Consider the following 19112-nt stretch of genomic DNA (forward strand, 5'->3'; position numbering starts at 1 on the left):
AAAAGTTGTCATCTGCTTCTTTGATTACCCTCTTTCCTGGAACTCCCTATCCTCTGTGTCTCCTCTTGAATTATTTTATATAACACTTATAAAACCTGGCATATATATTTTTTCTTACTGATTGTCTCCTCCAACTAGCATCTAAGTTCCATAAGGCCACTCACTTTTGTTTTATTCCCTGTTCATTTCTTGTTACCTAGAACAGTGCCTGGCACAAAGCAGGTATTCTATAATTATTCTACAAAGAAAGACTGTCCTTGGCCATTCAAATTGAAGCAGGTCCCTCCTATTATTCTCATTCATAGATAGCCCCCAATTGCTTTCCTTCATAGCATTTAGCACTATTTATATTCATATATATATAAACGTTTGTGTGTGTTTGTGTGTGTGTAGTTTTACTTGTTTAATTTTTGTCTTCCTCATTATTTTGTAAACTCCATGAAAGCAGGATCCATGTCTGTTTTGTTTACTCTCAATATATCCAGCCTAGCACAGTGCTTGGCATGTAATCTAGATAGAAGAACGTTGTTGTTTTTTTCCCCTTTCTCTTCTACAGTCCCTACCATATGTAAATAATAAATATTTGTGTGTCTTTTCTTTTAAAGGACATGTTTATTCAATGTCATGATTAAAAAAACCCTTTGTTGGAATGCTTTACACTTTCCACAGAACAGAAACTAAAATAACCTGTTGTACAGGTCACAAATACAGTCCTCAAGTTTTTTGACTATACACATGAGTATTGTCTAAAACATGTCTTCTTTGTAGCAGCTAAGTCCTGCCACCACTATGTGTGGCTGAGTTCACAAATCTGTTGTAACCTGTAGGTTCCCTGTCACTTCTCTGGCTTTCCTCTCCTGCTAAGCTTTGTTTCCTTGCAGTAATTAAAACCTTCTGCCACTGCCATAGCTACTGCTGCTGCTGGAACCACCATAGCCACCTTGGTTTTGTGGTTTGGCAAAGTGGCCTCCACCACCATATGGTCCAGAGCTTCTGGCTCCAAAATTTCCTCCTTTCATGGGTCCAAAATTTGAAGATTGCTTGTTGTAATTGCCAAAATCATTATAGCTTCCACCACCTCCAGAGTTGCTTCCATTGTTATCAAATCTATTATAGCCATATCCACTGACACCATATCTACCACCACCTTGACTGCCACCGAAGCCACCTCACCCACTGAAGTTTCCTCCACAGCCAAATTTGTCATTCCCATCAAAACCACCTCTATGACCACCACTGAAGTTTCCAGAACCACTTCGATGTCTTTGGCTGGAGGAAGCACTAGCCATCTCTTGCTTAGATAAAGCTTTCCTTACTTTACAGTTGTGCCCTTTCACAGTATGGTATTTTTGAATGACAGTCTTTTTTTTTTTTTTTTTTTAATTTTTAACATTTATTTATTTTTTAGACAGAGAGGGACAGAGCATGAACAGGGGAGGGTCACAGAGAGAAGGAGACACAGAATCTGAAACAGGCTCCAGGCTCTGAGCTGTCAGCACAGAGCCTGACGCGGGGCTGGAACTCACGGACCGCAAGATCATGACCTCAGCCAAAGTCGGACGCCTGACCGACGGAGCCACCCAAGCGCCCCTGAATGACAGTCTTGTCTACAGAGTCATGATAGTCAAATGTTACAAAAGAAAAGCCTCTCCTTTTGCCACCGCCTCGGTCAGTCATGATTTCAATCCCTCCAATTTTCCCATACTATTCAATCTCTTAGATGATGTTCTTCAGTATTTTCTTTAATGCCATCGACAAAAATCTTTTTCACAGTTAAGTGGGCACCAGGTCTTTGAGAATTGTCTCTCGACACAGCCCTCTTTGGTTCTACAACTCTTCCATTCACTTTGTGTGGCCTTGCATTCATGGCTGCATCCACCTTTTCCACAGTGGCATAGGTGACAAACCCAAAGCCTCTGGAGCACTTGGTGTTTGGATCTCTCGTTACCACACAGTCTGTAAGCGGTCCACATTGCTCAAAATGGCTCCTCAGACTCTCATTGGTTATTTCAAAGTTCAGACCTCCGATGAAAAGCTTCCGCAGCTGTTCAGGCTCTTTGGGAGACTCTGACTTAGACATGATGGCAGTGCGAGGGGAGACTTTAATGATGCTTACTCAGCAGTGTCTGTGGGCAGGAAGGACTCAATAAATACTTGTTGAATGAGTAAATGAATGAATGAATGAATGACTTTCCATACTTATATTCTCTTATTCAATTCTCACAACAATCCATTATGGCAGATGTTATTATCCCATTAAGTAAGATGCTGGCTGATGGCCTCAGGATCTTTTATATATATAAAAGATATGTAATATAAAATTTTTTATGATTAAATATATATAGTATAATATATAATATATAATTTTGTTGTGTTCAGAAAGCATCCATCAGTTGTTTTCTTGAGTTTTTTTTTTTCTTTCAGGAATGGGTATTGAATTTTGTTAAAGGCTTTTTCTAGCCTCTGTTAATTGCACTTAGGTCTATTATTAGAATATTTTATTACTGGATTCCTGGTATTGAACCAACTTTGCATATCTCGAATGAATGCCAGTTGGTTGTGAAGTATTGACTTTTTTTTAATGTGGGGTTAGATTCTGTCACTATTTTATTTTATATAGTACTTTCAAATCAACATTTGTAAGTGATTTTATGTTAATTTCATACTTCCTTTATAAAAAGAAATAGGAAGCCTCTCCTTACTTTTAATGCTTTGATACACTTTATGGAGCATGGAGATTACCTAATCTTTGTAGGTTTGATAGAATTCCCTGTGAACTCATCTTGGCCTGTTTTTTGTTGTTGTTGTTGTTTTTTGTTTTTTTTTTTCCTTTTTGGTAGTTGCTTGGTTTCCTTATGTTTAAATATTCTATCTTCACTGAGGTTATTTTGGGTAATTTATGTATCTCTAGGAAATTATTCATTTCATTTAGATTTCCAAATCTTTGTACTGAAGTCTGAAAAGTAGTCTTTTGCAATTTTACAATTTTTTCGATTTCAATGATATTTCCCTCTTGTTATTTTTTATGTTTGTATATTCATGCTTTGTCCTTTTTTTTTAAATGTTTATTTATTTTTGAGAGACAGAGTGTGAGCAGGGGAGGGGCAGAGAGAAAGAAAGAGACACAGAATCTGAAGCAGGCTCCGGGCTCTGAGCTACCAGCACAGAACCCGATGTGGGGTTCAAACTCACAAACCGCGAGATCATGACCTGAGCTGAAGTCAGATGCTTAACTAACTGAGCCATCCAGGCAACCCGTTGCTTTCTCCTTTTTAAAATTAAATTAGGTATTTGTCTATTTTGTTAAAATTTTTTTTAATTTGAGAGAGAGAGAGAGAGAGATGGAGAGAGCCTGCATATGAGCAGGGGAGAGGGGCATAGGGAGTGAGAGAGAGATTCTTAGCAGGCTCTATGCTCATGGCGCCGAATATGGGGCTCCATCCTGCAACCCTGGAATCATGACCTGCGCTGAAATCAAGAGTCAGACGTTCAACTTACTGAGCCACCCAGGTGCCCTTATTTTGTTAAATTTTTCAAAATAACAGGATCTTGATTGATTATGTCTACTCTTTTTATTTTTCCCGCAATTAATTTCTGCTTTTATCTTCTTTGTGCTTTCTTTTGGTTTACTTTGGTTGTTGTTTTTCTAGTTTTTGAGTTGGGAATTTAATTCATTTTCTTTTTTTAATGACAGCTTTATTGAGATATAATTCACATACCATAAAATTCACCTGTTTAAAGTATACAATTCAGTGATTTTTAATGTGTTCAGAGTTTTGCAACTATTACCACTTTCTAGTTTCAGAACATTTTCATCACTCCAGTCCCACCGAACATTTTCATCACTCTAGTCCCACCAATGGTCACTCCTTCCATTTTTTGGGTGATTCCAGTTGTTACAGCGGTCTTTTCCATGTTGAACTCAAATCTCTCTCCCTATAGTTTCCATCCATGGTCTTGTTTCTGTCTTCTGAGGCTCACAGGAGGTGAGCCTCTTTCTATAGCTCTTCAAATATATGAAACCTGCCAGACCTTGTGCTTAACTTCCTTTTAACTGTTTCTCACTTAACTGTGTAACTGTTCTCATTTGACTTGTTTCATAATTCATCAAGTCTAATTGTGGATACTGGGATCACATGTAAGCATTTATGGTAGTTGCGTCACACTATTAAATCATATTGAACTTGTAGTCAAACAGAACCTCAGAGCATTTCTCATAGTTGCTGCTCCTTTTCCCAGATTGTTTTGGGGATCCAGGAATAGAATTGGTCATTTAATTTGAATATATTCTGATCCATCCCATTAATAAGCTTTGTTGAATCTATTTGGATTCAATATTATAGCAGTCCTTCCCACATTCAGGTTTGGTGAACATGCCTTTAATTTTCTAATCCAATTTTTGGTAGACATATTAGCCAGAGCATGGCTGAGGTTAGAGGTTAGCACTAGAGACTTTTCTGCAGGTTAACCTATATTAGTCAATGTTGGTGGTTTCCCAATATGTGTTCTGTGGGACAGTAACCTGATAAGATTCTCTATTTCGTGGGTCAGATAAGTTGGGAGATGCTTCAGATTCTTTAACCCCCTTTTGGACAGTCATGATACACATATAATAATAGTAAAGGCTCTGAATGTCTTGCCATAAAGAAACCTGTTTCACTTTGTTTAACCCAGTATTATCTAAACGTATTTGACAGAATCCTCATTTTTTAAAGTAACATCATTGTGCTCCCCCCAAACAAAAACCAAAACCCACAGTATAGTATTTCCTTACCTTGTCCCAAAAGATGTCCTAAAAAATTTAATTGTCTTGCTGATAATCAGATACTATGTTTCATTTGATCTACCAGTCAAACCAATGAAAACAGGTATTAATCTTCTATGGCTTGTTCCTACTGAACCCATATTGGCTGCCACCTGATTATCACTCTTCTTTGTATGAGATCACTAGTGTGGATTCTGCCTTCTTCCTTTTTTATTAGAATTGAGACAAGATTTGCTCAATTATATGTATGTCATTTCTGCTCTGAAGATCATCCTCCTGACAGAGATGATAGAGATGAAACAGAAATGGGGGCTCTTCATTTTCCTGTGCCATCATCTATTAACATAACATTATCAGCTGCTATCAGTGTTCCTTTTCCTTCCTTGGTTTTTCTGGCTCTCAAGCAGGATTCAAAACCTATCTTATACTGCTTTGTCTTTTTTAAAGTAGTAAAAACTTTTTGCGTATTTAACTTCCTTAATACATCCTTTTGTTTTTCTGACACTAATCTTTAAACTTTCTGTTAAAGAATTTAAAAACATACATATTTCTTGTTAGGCTATAACTTTTCTTTTCTTTTTTTTTAACTTTAAAAAATATTTATTTATTTATTTTTGAGTGAGAGACAGCATGAGCGGGGAAGGAACAGAGAGAGGGAGACAGAGAATCCCAAGCAGGCTCCGAACTGTCAGCACAGAGCCTGATGTGGGGCTCAAGCTCACAAACTATGAGATCAAAACCAAGAATCATATGCTTAACCAACTGAGCCACCCAGGTACCCCTAGGTTATAACTTTTCTAAAGACTCTTCTGCCTTTTCATAAGGAAGGAGAAGGACCAGGTCCTGGAGGGTGTGGGTTGTAAAATTCACTTAGCCCAGGGGCATTGGGATACTTTGGCAAACTCCTTAAAAAATTGCTGGCAGTGCTTTCCTGCCCTATATCCACTGAGAATCCCAGGCTATATATTCTGGTTTTTGAAACTGGACTCTCACTTATACTAGATAGAATTAACCAGTTTGAACTATTTTCATATTCAGTGCTTTTCATATTCATATTCATATGCTTATTAGTGGATTCAATTCATTAAATATACACAAGTTTAATTAAATATTTATGTGGGGGATCAGCTGTTGACATGACCAATATTGACAATCTGTGCAAGGGAAAATGCAGAAATATTTGGCAGGACACTGCGTACCATTGTAACATTTAATAAGCAATATGAAAGCATTTACTTGTTTTCTCTACAGGAACAAAGGTTGAACATTTTGCAAAAATTGGATGGAAAAATCATAAACATTCAGTTAATAACCCGTAAGTATTTCAGAAATATGAAATTGTAAAAATCTGAGTTATCCTGCTATGTAATATACAACTTTATACTTAAAAAGTAAGGGGAAGACATCAAAGATATTAACTAGAATGTTTCATTATTTTTCTTATAAAAGGCCTGTACCCAGGTAAACTTTTAACTACAGTTTTAGCTTTGGGTTTGTTTATATTTAGAATGTCATTTATTTAAGCTTAAGAAAGAATGTGAATGATTGCTGATAAAGTTTTAGTGAATTTTCATTGCTTATATGATATAATAGAAACTCCTTCATATGAGTTAATAAGCTTGTTATAATTTGGCCCACTCTACCTTGCCAGTCTTATTTCATACTACTTTCTGGTTATTTACAGTCTCTAGCTTCACCAGATCACTTGTTTTTTCCCAAGTGTAGTATACAGTACTCACTTCTGTGTTTTTACTTAGGCTGTTAACTCTCCCTGGAATATCCTTTTGTCTTTCTTTTGTTTGGTGAATATCTATTTACCCATCAAGCCCCAACCCAAATGTCATTCCTTCTCTAAACACCTTCTTAAAGCTTCCTGGGCATAATTTTTTTTTTTTTTCTCATGAGTTTCATTGCACTGTCTGTATACCTCTATTATAACACATCACCCTGTCCCACTTAGTTATTTATAAGTCTTTCTTTGATGATGATGGTCCTTGAGCAGAGATTCTGTCTTATCTTGTATCGCCAGCATCTAGCAGGGTATGGGAACACAGTATATGTTCAATAAAACTTTGCTGTTACTGAATAGTAGAGTTTGTATATGTGCTGCCGAAGCAAGCACCTGAATAGTAGAGTTTGAATAAGTAGTCTTAAACCCATGAAAATGATCTAGAGCAAATTCTTTGTCCTTAGAACTTGGAGAACCATTCAAATATCCTTGTTATTTCCTAAGTAGTAAGGAACTATACCAATACATTGAGGAATTGACAACGCTGCAGTTTCTTGGCTTTGAGGCTTCAAGGAGTAGCTCTTAACTTTCTCTAGAGAATCAAAGTCTTTCTCTTACTTAACACCCTGCCTAACCAGGCATCATTTATCCATTCATTATAGCATTCTTCTAAAGGGAGTTCATTCACTCAACAAATATGTATTCAGCGGCCTACTGTGTGCAACATACCTTTAGCTGCTAGTGATACAGCAGTGAACAAGATAGATAAGTTCCTTGTCCCCAGTGGTCTTCCATTTCATATTGTAAGTTCTCAATTATGTTGAATAGGCAAATGTTATTTCTGGATGTCCGTTTCATCATGTAAAACTCTTTGTAACAGCCAAGAATAGCCTTCTAGGTTTTGCTCAGAAATTTCAGATGCCAACTTCTTGCACTAGGTTTTCCTTGGCGAGGAAAGAAAGAGATCCTATGTTTGCTCACTAGTTGTTATAGATACCCGGTTACATATTTCTAAGAAGGTTGAATTATAAAACTCTTCTCAAGTGTTTCCTCACAAATTATAAGAATACTTAAAGGCAGTGAGAATCTGTGATAAGTAGTGTCGAATTAGGGATAGTTCATGCCACTTGAGCCCTCAGACCTGTGTCTATAACTTGCTCCTAGTTGTTTCTACTTAGATGCTTTATAAGTGCTTCAGAGTCAACATGGCCATACAGAATTGATCATTTTTTCTCAACCCTATTTTTACTTTAGTATTCTTCATGAATGACATCAATATATACCTAATAATAGAAAACTAGAAGTCATTCTTAGCTCTGCTTTCTTCCTCAGTGTCCCATATGAATTGCAGATGAGTTGAGGATGAACAGAATGCTGCGTCCTTACTGTCTCTTGAACTCATCCCTTCTTTCTGTCTTTAACTTCCAATTCCCTACTCTAGGCCCTTAGCCTTTCTTGCCTTAATTATTGTTCTCATCTCTTAGTTTAGTTGCTTTTGATAATGCCCTTTACCATCCCTTTTTTGTACCATAGCCTTCCTGTTTATAATTTTTTTTTTTCAACGTTTATTTATTTTTGGGACAGAGAGAGACAGAGCATGAACGGGGGAGGGGCAGAGAGAGAGGGAGACACAGGATGGGAAACAGGCTCCAGGCTCTGAGCCATCAGCCCAGAGCCTAATGCGGGGCTCGAACTCCCGGACCGGGAGATCGTGACCTGGCTGAAGTCGGACGCTTAACCGACTGCGCCACCCAGGTGCCCCAATAGCCTTCCTGTTTAAATACAAGTCTGATTGTTACACTCCAGCTTAATATCCTTTAGTAGTTCCTCAATGTTTTTAGTATAAAATGTAAATACCATATACTGGCCTTTCATGATCTGATCTTTATTTCTCTTGCTCCATCTTTGTCACCTTGTGACTATATTTCCTCCCAAACTTCATGCCCTAGCTTTAGTGAGCTACTTTAACTCAAGAGGCTTTGCGTATCCTGATTCTTTTGCCAGTAATTCTCTGTCTCCTCCTTCCTGTTATTTGCTAACCCCAGAGGGAAAGCTCCCTCTGGTATCTGGGTCTGATGCTCATCTTGTATGCTCTCGTGGCACTCTGTATAACATTTCTGTCATGGTATTTATCATATTGTATTTATTTGCCACAGATTCATACTGAGTTCCTTGAGGGTAAGGACTAGGCCTATGTCCCACATGCCTACCACAGGATCTGGCACAAATTAGGTGTTTTATGGAAGTTGGTGATGATCAAAGTTAACTTTAGAAGAAAAGGTACAGATACTAGTATGCAGATCTAAGTTACATGGCTTTTATTTCTAAACATTTGAATTGCTGTTCATTTCCATACCAGTTGAAGTTTGCTTATAGACTCTCCTTTGTGGTGTCTACTGCTTCTGCTATTTTTGCCAGAGCAGTTTCTGAAATCATCTCATTTTATTGTTAGAGGAGCCAAAGGGAATAAAAATAAGTTTCTTCTTTGCAGTGGTTAAGTTTCTTCTTCACAGAAAGGAAATGTGTTTTGAAGTATGCAGATAATTTATTACAGGTTTTCTACATTTATTTAAGAACTCCATTAGCCTTCATCTTCATTAAAAGTAATTGTATAATATCATCCCCACAAAAGGCTGAATTGCAAGTAATTTTGTTTTGCTCTTAAGGAACTAGTATTTAATAATTCTCTAGGTGGTGGTGGTGGTGGTGGTGGTGGTGGTGGTATTACATTTTAACCCCCAACTGATCTGGCACCAACTGGGTATACTGCAATTCAATTCTGGCACTAACCACCCGAGTTGATGCAGACCCCAGGAATTAAGAACTTAGTCCTCCGCAAGACTCCCCTCACTTAAGATGCCAGCCACAAGTAGGGTCTCCAGGCCACCTGTACTTCTGACCAACTGACTATAAATACAGGGGTTTCCATGACCTCTCAGGTTTGATAATTCACTAGAGTTCCTCACAGAATTCAGGAAAGTGCTATACTTATGATTACGGTATTATTATAAAGTATATAGCTCAAGAACAGCCAAACAAAGAGGCACATAAGGCAAAGTCTGAGAGGGTTCCTAAAGCAGAGCTTCTGTACCTTCTCCCCATGGAGTCAGGACACATTGCCCTCCTGGCATATGAAGGTACTCACCAACCAGGAAGCTTCAGCAAGCTTCAGTGTCCAGAGTGTTTGCTGGGGCTTTATGCAGACGTACTTGATTAAATCATTGACACAAGATTGAACTCAATCTCCTGCCCCTCCCTTCTCCTTAGGGGTCAAACTGGCTCAAAAGTCCTAACCCCTATATTCACACAGTTGGTGTTTCTGGTGACCAGCCCCCGCACCCCATACAGTTAACAGGGGGCCCACTATGTCACCATATTAGCATAACAAAGACACTCCTGTCACTCAGGAAATTGCACAGGTTTTAGAAGCTCCATGCTAGGAAGCCAGGATGAAGATTAAACACATTTTTATTTTACAACATATTGTATGTTGGAGTTCATATTTTTAAAAAATTCAGTTCAAACAACTTACTTATTAAAGGTTGAAACTTCAAGCTGTATTACAAAGCTGTAGTCATCAACACAGTATGGTACTGGCACAAGAACAGACACATAGATCAATGGAACAGAATAGAGAACCCAGAAATGGACCCACAAACTTATGGCCAACTATCTTTGACAAAGCAGGAAAGAATACCCAATGGAAAAAAGACAGTCTCTTCAGCAAATGGTGTTGGGAAAAGTGGACAGCGACATGCAGAATGAACCTGGACCACTTTCTTATACCATACACAAAAATAAACACAAAATGGATGAAAGACCTAAACGTAAGACAGGAAGTCATCAAAATCCTAGAGGGGAAAATAGGCAACAACCTCTTTGACCTCAGCCACAACAACTTTTTACTTGACATGTCTCCAGAGGCAAGAGAAACAAAAGCAAAAATGAACTATTGGGACCTCATCAGGATAAAAAGCTTCTGCACAGCGAAGGAAACAATCAACAAAACTCAAAGGCAACCAACAGAATGGGAAAAGATATTTGCAAATGACATATCAGATAAAGGGTTAGTATCCAAAATCTATAAAGAACTTATCAAACTCCACACCCAAAAAACCCAAAAAATAATCCAGTGAAAAAATGGGCAAAAGACATGAATAGACACTTTTCCAAAGAAGACATCCGGATGGCCAACTGACACATTAAAAAATGCTCAACATCACTCATCATCAGGGAAATACAAATCAAAACCACAATGAGATACCATCCCACACCTGTCAGAATGACAAAAATTAACAACTCAGGCAACAACAGATGTTGACGAAGATGCAGAGAAAGAGGATCTCTTTTGCACTGCTGGTGGGAAAGCAAAATGGTACGGCCACTCTGGAACACAGTATGAAGGTTCCTCAAAAAATTAAAAATAGAACTACCCTATGACCCAGCAATTGCACTACTAAGTATTTATCCGAAGGAAAGACGAGTGCTGGTCCAAAGGGGCACATGCACCCCAGTGTGTATAGCAGCACTATCAACAATAGCCAAAGAATGGAAAGAGCCCAAATGTCCATCAGTGGATGAATGGATAAAGAAGATGTGGTATATATATACAATGGATTTGGCGATCAAAAAGAATGAAATCTTGCCATTTGTAACAATGTGGATGGAACTAGAGTGTATTATGCTAAGCAAAATAAGCCAATCAGAGAAAGACAAATATCCTATGATTTCACTCATGTGTGGAATTTAAGATACAAAACAGATGAACATAAGGGAAGGGAAGCAAAAATGTTATAAAAACAGAGAAGGGAGACAAGCCATAAGAGACTCTTAAATACAGAGAACAAACTGAGGGTTGCTGGCAGGGGGTTGGGTCAGGGGAAGGGCTAAAGGGGTGAGGGGCATTAAGGAGGACACTTGTTGGGATGAGCACTGGGTGTTACATGTAAATGATGAATCATTAAATTATATTCCTGAATGTATTATTACACTATATGTTAACTAACTTGGATTTAAGTTAAAAATAAATAAAAATTAAAAAATAAAAGAGAATCTTATATTAATAGAACAGTCAAAATATATTAAATGAAAAATATATATATATATTAAATGAAGATGCCTATAGTATTACCAGTTTTAGCGTAGCACTTATTATATTACTCATAATAACCATAATAAAAAGTTAATATTTATTGAAAAAAAAAGGTTGAAACTCTTCATAAAAGCCTATCTTTTGTTTGTAAAAATAATATTTACATATTATTCTCTGACTTCTGGATCAGAACATTTTCAACAAAAATTATAACTGCTACTTCGTATTCTGTAACTACTTATTTTGTATTTAGGAATTCCCAGTTCCAGAAGGAATACAGTTTAGACGAAGTGATGAAATCTCGAGAAGTTTTTGATTATTTGACTATCTTACAATGTTGGTAAGAAAACCATATTTTAATATTTAATAGAAGTAACTGCTCCATCTGGGTATATCTGTAACTGTATCTGCTTGTATAGAGCTCCTACTAATGAAGTCCTCACTCTGGCGCGCCCTTACTTCCTATTCCTTTTTTTTTTTTTTTTTGAGAGCGAGAGAGAGAGAGAGAGAGCGAGCGAGAGTGTGCACATGTAGGAGCAGAGGGAGAGAGAAAGAGAGAATCTTAAGCAGGTTCCATGTTCAGCACTGAGCCTGAGCTCAGCATAGAGCCTGAAGTGGGGCTCGAAGTGGGGCTCAGTCCCACGATCATGAGATCATGACTTGAGCTGAAATCAAGAGTCAGATGCTTAACTGACTGAGCCACCCAGGGGCCCCTTTACTTCCTATTCCTATCTGGAGACAGACTGTCTTTTCTCTTGGAAAATTATGTACTTCATTTCCTTCATTCTTGAGTTCTACCTACTTTTTAAAAATTGTATTTTATTCATTTAAATGTGGCTTAGGAGGCCAGTAGAGTCCAGAGTTTCTCCCTTGAGCATTTTGTTTTCTCTACTGTATGCTTCTATCTTAGGAAATGTTACTCAGTTATAGTAGCTAAGAGTAAACATAAAATAGGAAAAATGAAAACAAGAAAAAAATAGCTCTAATAATAATAATAGTTGCATCTTGAAAATTGCTTGACAATATCTGTTTCCCAGAAGGTTGAATTGGTACTGTATAGCTCCTGCTTACCACCTGGAAGACCCTGGTAGGATGCAATTGAATAAATGGGGTCAGCTTTTATCTGTTGCAATATGAAGGTCTGCCCATTTATAAAGTCCAGCTGAACTCAGAGAAGTCTTCTTGTGTTTGCCATTTTCCTTCACAGCTTTGCTATAAGGAAAAAATCTATTTTGAGGAGATCTCTTAACTAAACCCCACCTTCTGGTTTGGACTTTCTGGTATTTCCTATTCTGTCCTTTCCAAGTTTCAAAAGGATTCCAAGACTGATTATTTGGAGATAACAATGTTAGAGCTAGTTAGGCCCATAGAAGATTTTTATTGTACTAGAATAGGAAAAACCTTGTTGACTCCTCAGAAGTCACCAGAAGATGCCTTATGCATCTGCAAAGGTAAATTCAGGATTCTTTGCATTAAGAATGTTTTGGGAGAGACCCTTACAGACCAAGCAGTGGCTGATAGTGTTTAAGTTCTTGATAGAGATTCAGTTCTCAGGTGGGAAGCATGTATAATTTTTAACTATAGATTTCACAAAGAAGACAGTGGAATGACCAGCAAGCATAATCAGCTTTTCTTTCCACATAGAAAGAACTCTTGGTCTGAAATCCTAAGATAGAGGTGCACTGGGTGTAAATGATTATTTTTACCTCCTCTTAGTCCCACTTCAGATGGTGCTGCAGCGGCAGTTTTGGCTAGTGAAACATTTGTACAGAAATATGGCCTAGAATCTAAAGCTGTGGAAATTGTGGCACAAGAGATGGTAACTGATTTGCCAAGCTCATTTGAAGAAAACAGCATTATTAAAATGGTATGTCTGAGATTCTATTTTATTTATCAATTGAGGGCTTTCTGTTTTAAAATTTCAAGGTGACCTCATGTTGTCATTAGCTCTGGAAGTTATTTACTTGAGAAAATTCAGTCCAGAATATTTAATATTATAATCCATCCTTAAGAATCTGTTAAGGGAAAATAACTGATGAGAACATATGCTTCTTGTGATAGAGCCATAAGTGCACTTTTAATTAACTAGACGTACTATTTTGGTGGTTTTTTTTTTTTTTTTTTTGAGTTGACTGGATATGCCCACAACTCCTTTCTTACAGAGTTAAGGGAAAAACAAGGATATTTTCAGGAAACTTTCTTGACCTTAGCACTTTAAAAATCTTGATTAAAGATTGAGTAAATGTGGAAGAAGTTAAAAAATGACAATTCAGACCTAGAGTTAGTTGAATATTTGAAGATATACACATACATATTTAAAAATGTACCTGTGCACGTATACACAAATGTATAACAATGATAAGGTAATTAGAGTTTACAAAATGATTTTACAACAATGCTTTGAATTTGAAAATGTCTCTATAACTTGCCCAAGATCACAAAGCTGGGATGTGGTTGAGGTGGAACTTCTCAGATTTTTTGTGTAATACATTTACACCACAATTTTATGCCTTGGAGAGTTTGCTTGTTATTGTCTGAGACCAAAGGGGGTTAAGAGCATGGGTTTGGAAAAATGTTATCCTATATGATTTTTTAAAAGAAGATTGTTTGTTGTCACATAGAAATTCCTTATATTTTTAGTGTATCTGAATCATAATTATCTATTGCTCAATCTCTTCAAACTATTTACCACAACAACAAGTTGTGGTTTGACTGAGTTTTTATAACTGTGCAAGATATGGCCTAACGAATTTTAAGTCCTTTTTATATATTTATTTAAAATTCTGGTTTTTGTTTTGTTTTGTTTTGTTTTGTTTTGTTTTGTTTTGTTTTGTTTTTTCCGGGCACCTGGGTGGCACAGCATCCAACTTTGGCTCAGGTCATGATCTCACAGTTCATGAGTTTGAGCCCTGCATCGGGCTCTGTGCTGACAGCTTAGAGCCTGGAGCCTGCTTTGGATTCTGTGTCTCCCTTTCTCTCTGCCCCTCCCCTGCTTGCACTCTGTTTCTCTTTCTCTCAAACATAAATAAACATTTTTTTTAATTCTGTTTTTTTTTCTTATATTTTTTTAAGTTTATTTATTTATTTTGAGAGAGAGAGTGAGAGAGAGCAGGGGAGGGGCAGAGAGGGACAGACAGAATCCCAAACAGGCTCCATGCTCTTGGTGAGGAGCCCTGATGTGGGGCTCGAACTCACAAACCATGAGATCATGTCCTGAGCCAAGATCAAGAGTTGGATGCTTAACCGACTGAGCCACCCAGGTGCCCCTAAAATTCTGTTTTTTATAGTATACAATTTAATATGTACATTCTCCATCCTGAATATTCTTTTATTTAGACTTTCCATGTAATAGAGAATCATTCTAAGATTTGATTATTAATCTCAACTGAGATTTTAATTTGCATAGTCAGTTTTCAACTGTAAAGGTTATACATGTTAATCTCTCAGAAATCGTATATAAAAGTCCCAATTTTGATGCCCTTAACTTACTTATATGTGGTTTTGGTTTTAGGTTGGCTTTGATATGAGCAAAGAAGCTGCTAGAAAGTGCTATGAGAAATCTGGCCTGAGACCAAGTGATATTGATGTCATAGAACTTCATGATTGCTTTTCTGTCAATGAACTCCTTACTTATGAAGCACTGGGACTCTGTCCAGAAGGTAATATCTTTGGTGAGATGCAGATTAACTTAGTAAAGTCACTGAGGACATTTCAGTTTTGCCATTAAAAAAAGGAATTCACTAATTGCCTTTCCTTTCATGTTGACTCTGCCATACTGTGCAAAGTAAATGTAAGCTATCCCAATACTGGACTTTTTAGAGCATGTAGTCTTGGATAATACCACCACTGAGGTAATAGGTTATACAAATAATTTGTATTATGTGTATCAGAGGAACTTAAAATGAATTGTTAAGTAAAAAAAAAAAAAAAAAAAAGGATAAAAATTACATATGTACTTCCAAATATTTCACATTGTATTTTTTTTTCCCAGACAGGGAGCATGAGGCGGGGGAGAGGGGTAGAGGGAGAGAGAGAGAGTATCTTAAGCAGGCAACATGGTCAGTGTAGAGCTGGACATGGGGCTGGAGCCCATGACCCTGGGATCATAACCTCAGCCGAAATCAAGAGTTGGGCACCTCAACTGACTGACCCACCCAGGTGCCCCTTGGTTCTTTTTTTTTTTAAGTTTATTTATTTATTTTGAGAGAGAGCGTGCCCATGCATGAGAGCTGGGAAGGGGCAGAGAGGGAGGGAGAGAGAGAATCGCAGGCAGGCTCTATGCTAATGTGGAGACCAGTGCAGGGCTTGATCCCACGAACCCTGAGATCCTGACTTGAGCTGAGATCAAGAGTTGGATGCTTAACTGACTAAGCCACCCACGTTCCCCCATATTGTGTTTGAATAAAGACTTGCAGAAAGGAAAATGTGAAAACTAGTTGGTGAGATCTGGAGGATTTTTTTTCTTTTCTTTTATAAAAAGGTTGTATTATTTTTCATTACCATAAGCAGTGTATGAGAGTTTGAGTTGCTTCACATCCTCACCAATATTGATATGGTCAGTTTTAAATGTTTTAGCCACTCAAAAGAGTATGTGATGTCCTGCAGCATTCAGATAAAAAAAGAAATAAATGGCATCCAGATTGGTAAGGAAGAAGTGAAACTGTCACTATTTGCAAATGACATGATGCTATATATAGAAGACTCTAAAGACTCCACTAAAAAACTATTAGAACTAATAAGTAAACTCAAGAAAGTTGCATGATACAAAATGAGCATACAGAGATCTCTTGCATTTCTATACACTAATAATGAAGTAGCAGGAAGAGAAATTAGGGAAACAATTCCATTTACAATTATACCAAAAAGAATAAAACACCTAGGAATAAATTTAACCAAGGAGGTGAAAGTGTTTTATACTCTGAAAATTATAAGACATAGAGGAAAGAAACTGAAGATGACACAAAGAGATATACCATGCTTATGGATTGGAAGAATGAATATTGTGAAAATATCCATAAGAATATTCCCAGAGGAATGTATAGATTCAATGTAATCCCTATTAAGATACCAATAGTATCTTTCATAGAACTAGAACAGATACTTCATTTTTTTAATGTTTATTTTTATTTTTGAGAGAGAGAGAGAGAGCACAAGGTGGGAAGGGACAGAGAAAGAGGGACAGAGGGTCCAAAGCAGGCTTCTTGCTGACAGTGTCAAGCCCAATGTGGGGCCTGACCTCACGAACCTCGAGATCATGACCTGAGCTGAAGTCAGACGCGCAACCAACTGAGCCACCAAGGTGTACCTAGAACAGATCATTCTAAAATTTGTATAGAACTATAAAGGACCTCAAATAGCGAAAGCAATCTTGAGAAAGAAGAATAATAGCTGGAGGTATCCCAATCTCTGATTTCAAGATATACTACAAAACTGTAGTAATCAAAACAGCATGACACTGGCATAAAAATAGGCACATAGATCACTGGAACAGGAGAGCCCAGAAATAAACCCACTTCTTGTATGGTCAATTAATCCACAACTAAGGAGGCAAGAATATACAATGGGAAAAGACAGTCTCTTTAGTAAATAGTGCTAGGAAAACTGGACAGCCAAATTGGACCACTTTCTTACACCATACACAAAAATAAACTCAAAATGGATTAAAGACCTAAAGTTCAGACCTGAAACCATAAAACTTTTAAAAGAAAACATAGGTGGTAATCTCTTGGACACATTAACCTTAGCAACATTTTAATGGATATGTCTCCTCAGGCAAGGGAAACAAAAGCCACAATAAACTTTTGGGACTACACCAAAATAAAAAGCTTTTACACAGCAAAGGAAGCTATCAACAAAACAAAAAGGCAACTTCCTGAACGGGAGAAGATATTTGCAAATGATATATCTGATGAGTTAATGTCCAACATATATAAAGAATTTATATAAGTCAACATGAAAAAACCCAAATAATCTGATTAAAAAATGGGTAGAGGACCTGAATAGGCATTTTCCAGAGAAGACATACAGATGGCCAACAGACACATGAAAAAGATTGTGAACATCACTCGTCGTCAGAGAAATGCAAATCAAAGCCGCAATGAGATACCACTTCCCATCAGTCACAATACCGAATATCAAAAAGACAAGAAATAAGTGTTGGCAAGGATGTAGAGAAAAGAGAACACTTATGCACAGTTGATGGGAATATAAATTGTTATAAACACTGTGGAGAACAGTATGGAAGTTCCTCGGAAAATTAAAAATAGAGGGTACCTGGGTGCTTCAGTTGTTAAGCATCTGACTTCAGCTCAGGCCATGATCTCACAGTTTGTGAGTTTGAGTCCCACATTGGGTGAGCTTGAGCCCTGCACTGGGTGAGCACTAGCCATGCTTTGGATGAACAGGAGCCCTGCTTTGAGTGAGCCCCGCTTCTCTCTCTCTCTCTCTCTTCCCTTTCTCTCTCTCTGCCCCTCCTGGGATTCTCTCTCTCTCTCTGCTTCTTGTTCACTTGTGCCCTCTCTCTCTCTCTCTCAAAAAAATAAATAAAAAAAAATAGAAACATCATGCAATCCAGTAACCCACTACTAGGTATTTACCCAAAGAAAGCAAAAACACTAATTTGAAAAGATATATGCACCCCTATGTTTATTGCAGCATTATTTACCACAGCCACAATATGGGAGCAACCCAAGTGTCCATCAGTAGATGACTGGATAAAGATGGGGTGTGTGTGTGTGTGTGTGTGTGTGTGTGTGTGTGTGTATACACACACACATATACGTACATATGTATACATGTATACATATATATACATATACACACATATATATATACATATATATGTATGTATGTATACATACATATATATTTACAATGGAATATTACTTGGCCATAAAAAAGAATGAGATCTTGCCATTTGTGACAACATGGATAGATGTAGAGGGTATTATGCTAAGTAAAATAAGTCAGACAGAGAAAGTCTAGTTTTCTTCTTTTCTTGGTTTTGGCATTAGAGTTACGTTGGCCTCATAAAACAAATTGACCATTTTATATTTTCTGTAACCATTCTATATTTTCTGACAAAGTTTGTGTAACCTAAAGAATTTACCAATGTAATCAAGTAGTTTTAAGTTTTCTTTTTGGGAAAGTTGTTGATAAAAAATTTGTTAATAGATATGGGGCTCTTCAGATTTTCTGTGTCTTCCAGTGTCTATCAATTTTTGTAAGTTGTATTTTTAAAGAAATTTACCCATTTCATTTAAGTTGTCAAATTTATTGTCTGAACTTGTGTGAAGTATTCTCGTATTATTCTTTTTTTTTTAAGTTTATTTATTTAAAGAGAGAAAGCACGAGAGAAAGCAACCATGAGTGGGGAGGGACAGAGAGAGAGAGAGAGAGAGAAAGAGAGAGAGAGAGAGAGAGAGAGAATCCCAAGCAGCTCCATGCTGTCAACACAGAGCCTGACTTGGGGCTCTATCCCACAAACTGTGAGATCATGACCTAAGCTGAACTGAAGAGTCAGATGC

The 19112-nt window shown here is 37.3% G+C and overlaps 1 protein-coding gene and 1 pseudogene across 1 annotated transcript in view; one reads left to right on the forward strand and one right to left on the reverse strand.

Moving 5' to 3' along the window:
* SCP2 (sterol carrier protein 2) overlaps window positions 1-19112 on the forward strand; it is a 118274-nt gene that overhangs the window by 34580 nt on the left and 64582 nt on the right. The window contains exons 7-10 of the mRNA XM_043574996.1: window positions 6017-6080; window positions 11840-11926; window positions 13303-13453; window positions 15098-15245. Coding sequence (XP_043430931.1) covers window positions 6017-6080; window positions 11840-11926; window positions 13303-13453; window positions 15098-15245 — 450 coding nt within the window. The remainder of the gene's footprint in view (window positions 1-6016; window positions 6081-11839; window positions 11927-13302; window positions 13454-15097; window positions 15246-19112) is intronic.
* On the reverse strand, window positions 797-2117 carry LOC122480512 (annotated as a pseudogene).

This window comes from Prionailurus bengalensis, chromosome C1 (assembly GCF_016509475.1).
Source record: "Prionailurus bengalensis isolate Pbe53 chromosome C1, Fcat_Pben_1.1_paternal_pri, whole genome shotgun sequence".
Taxonomy (NCBI): Eukaryota; Metazoa; Chordata; class Mammalia; order Carnivora; family Felidae; genus Prionailurus; species Prionailurus bengalensis.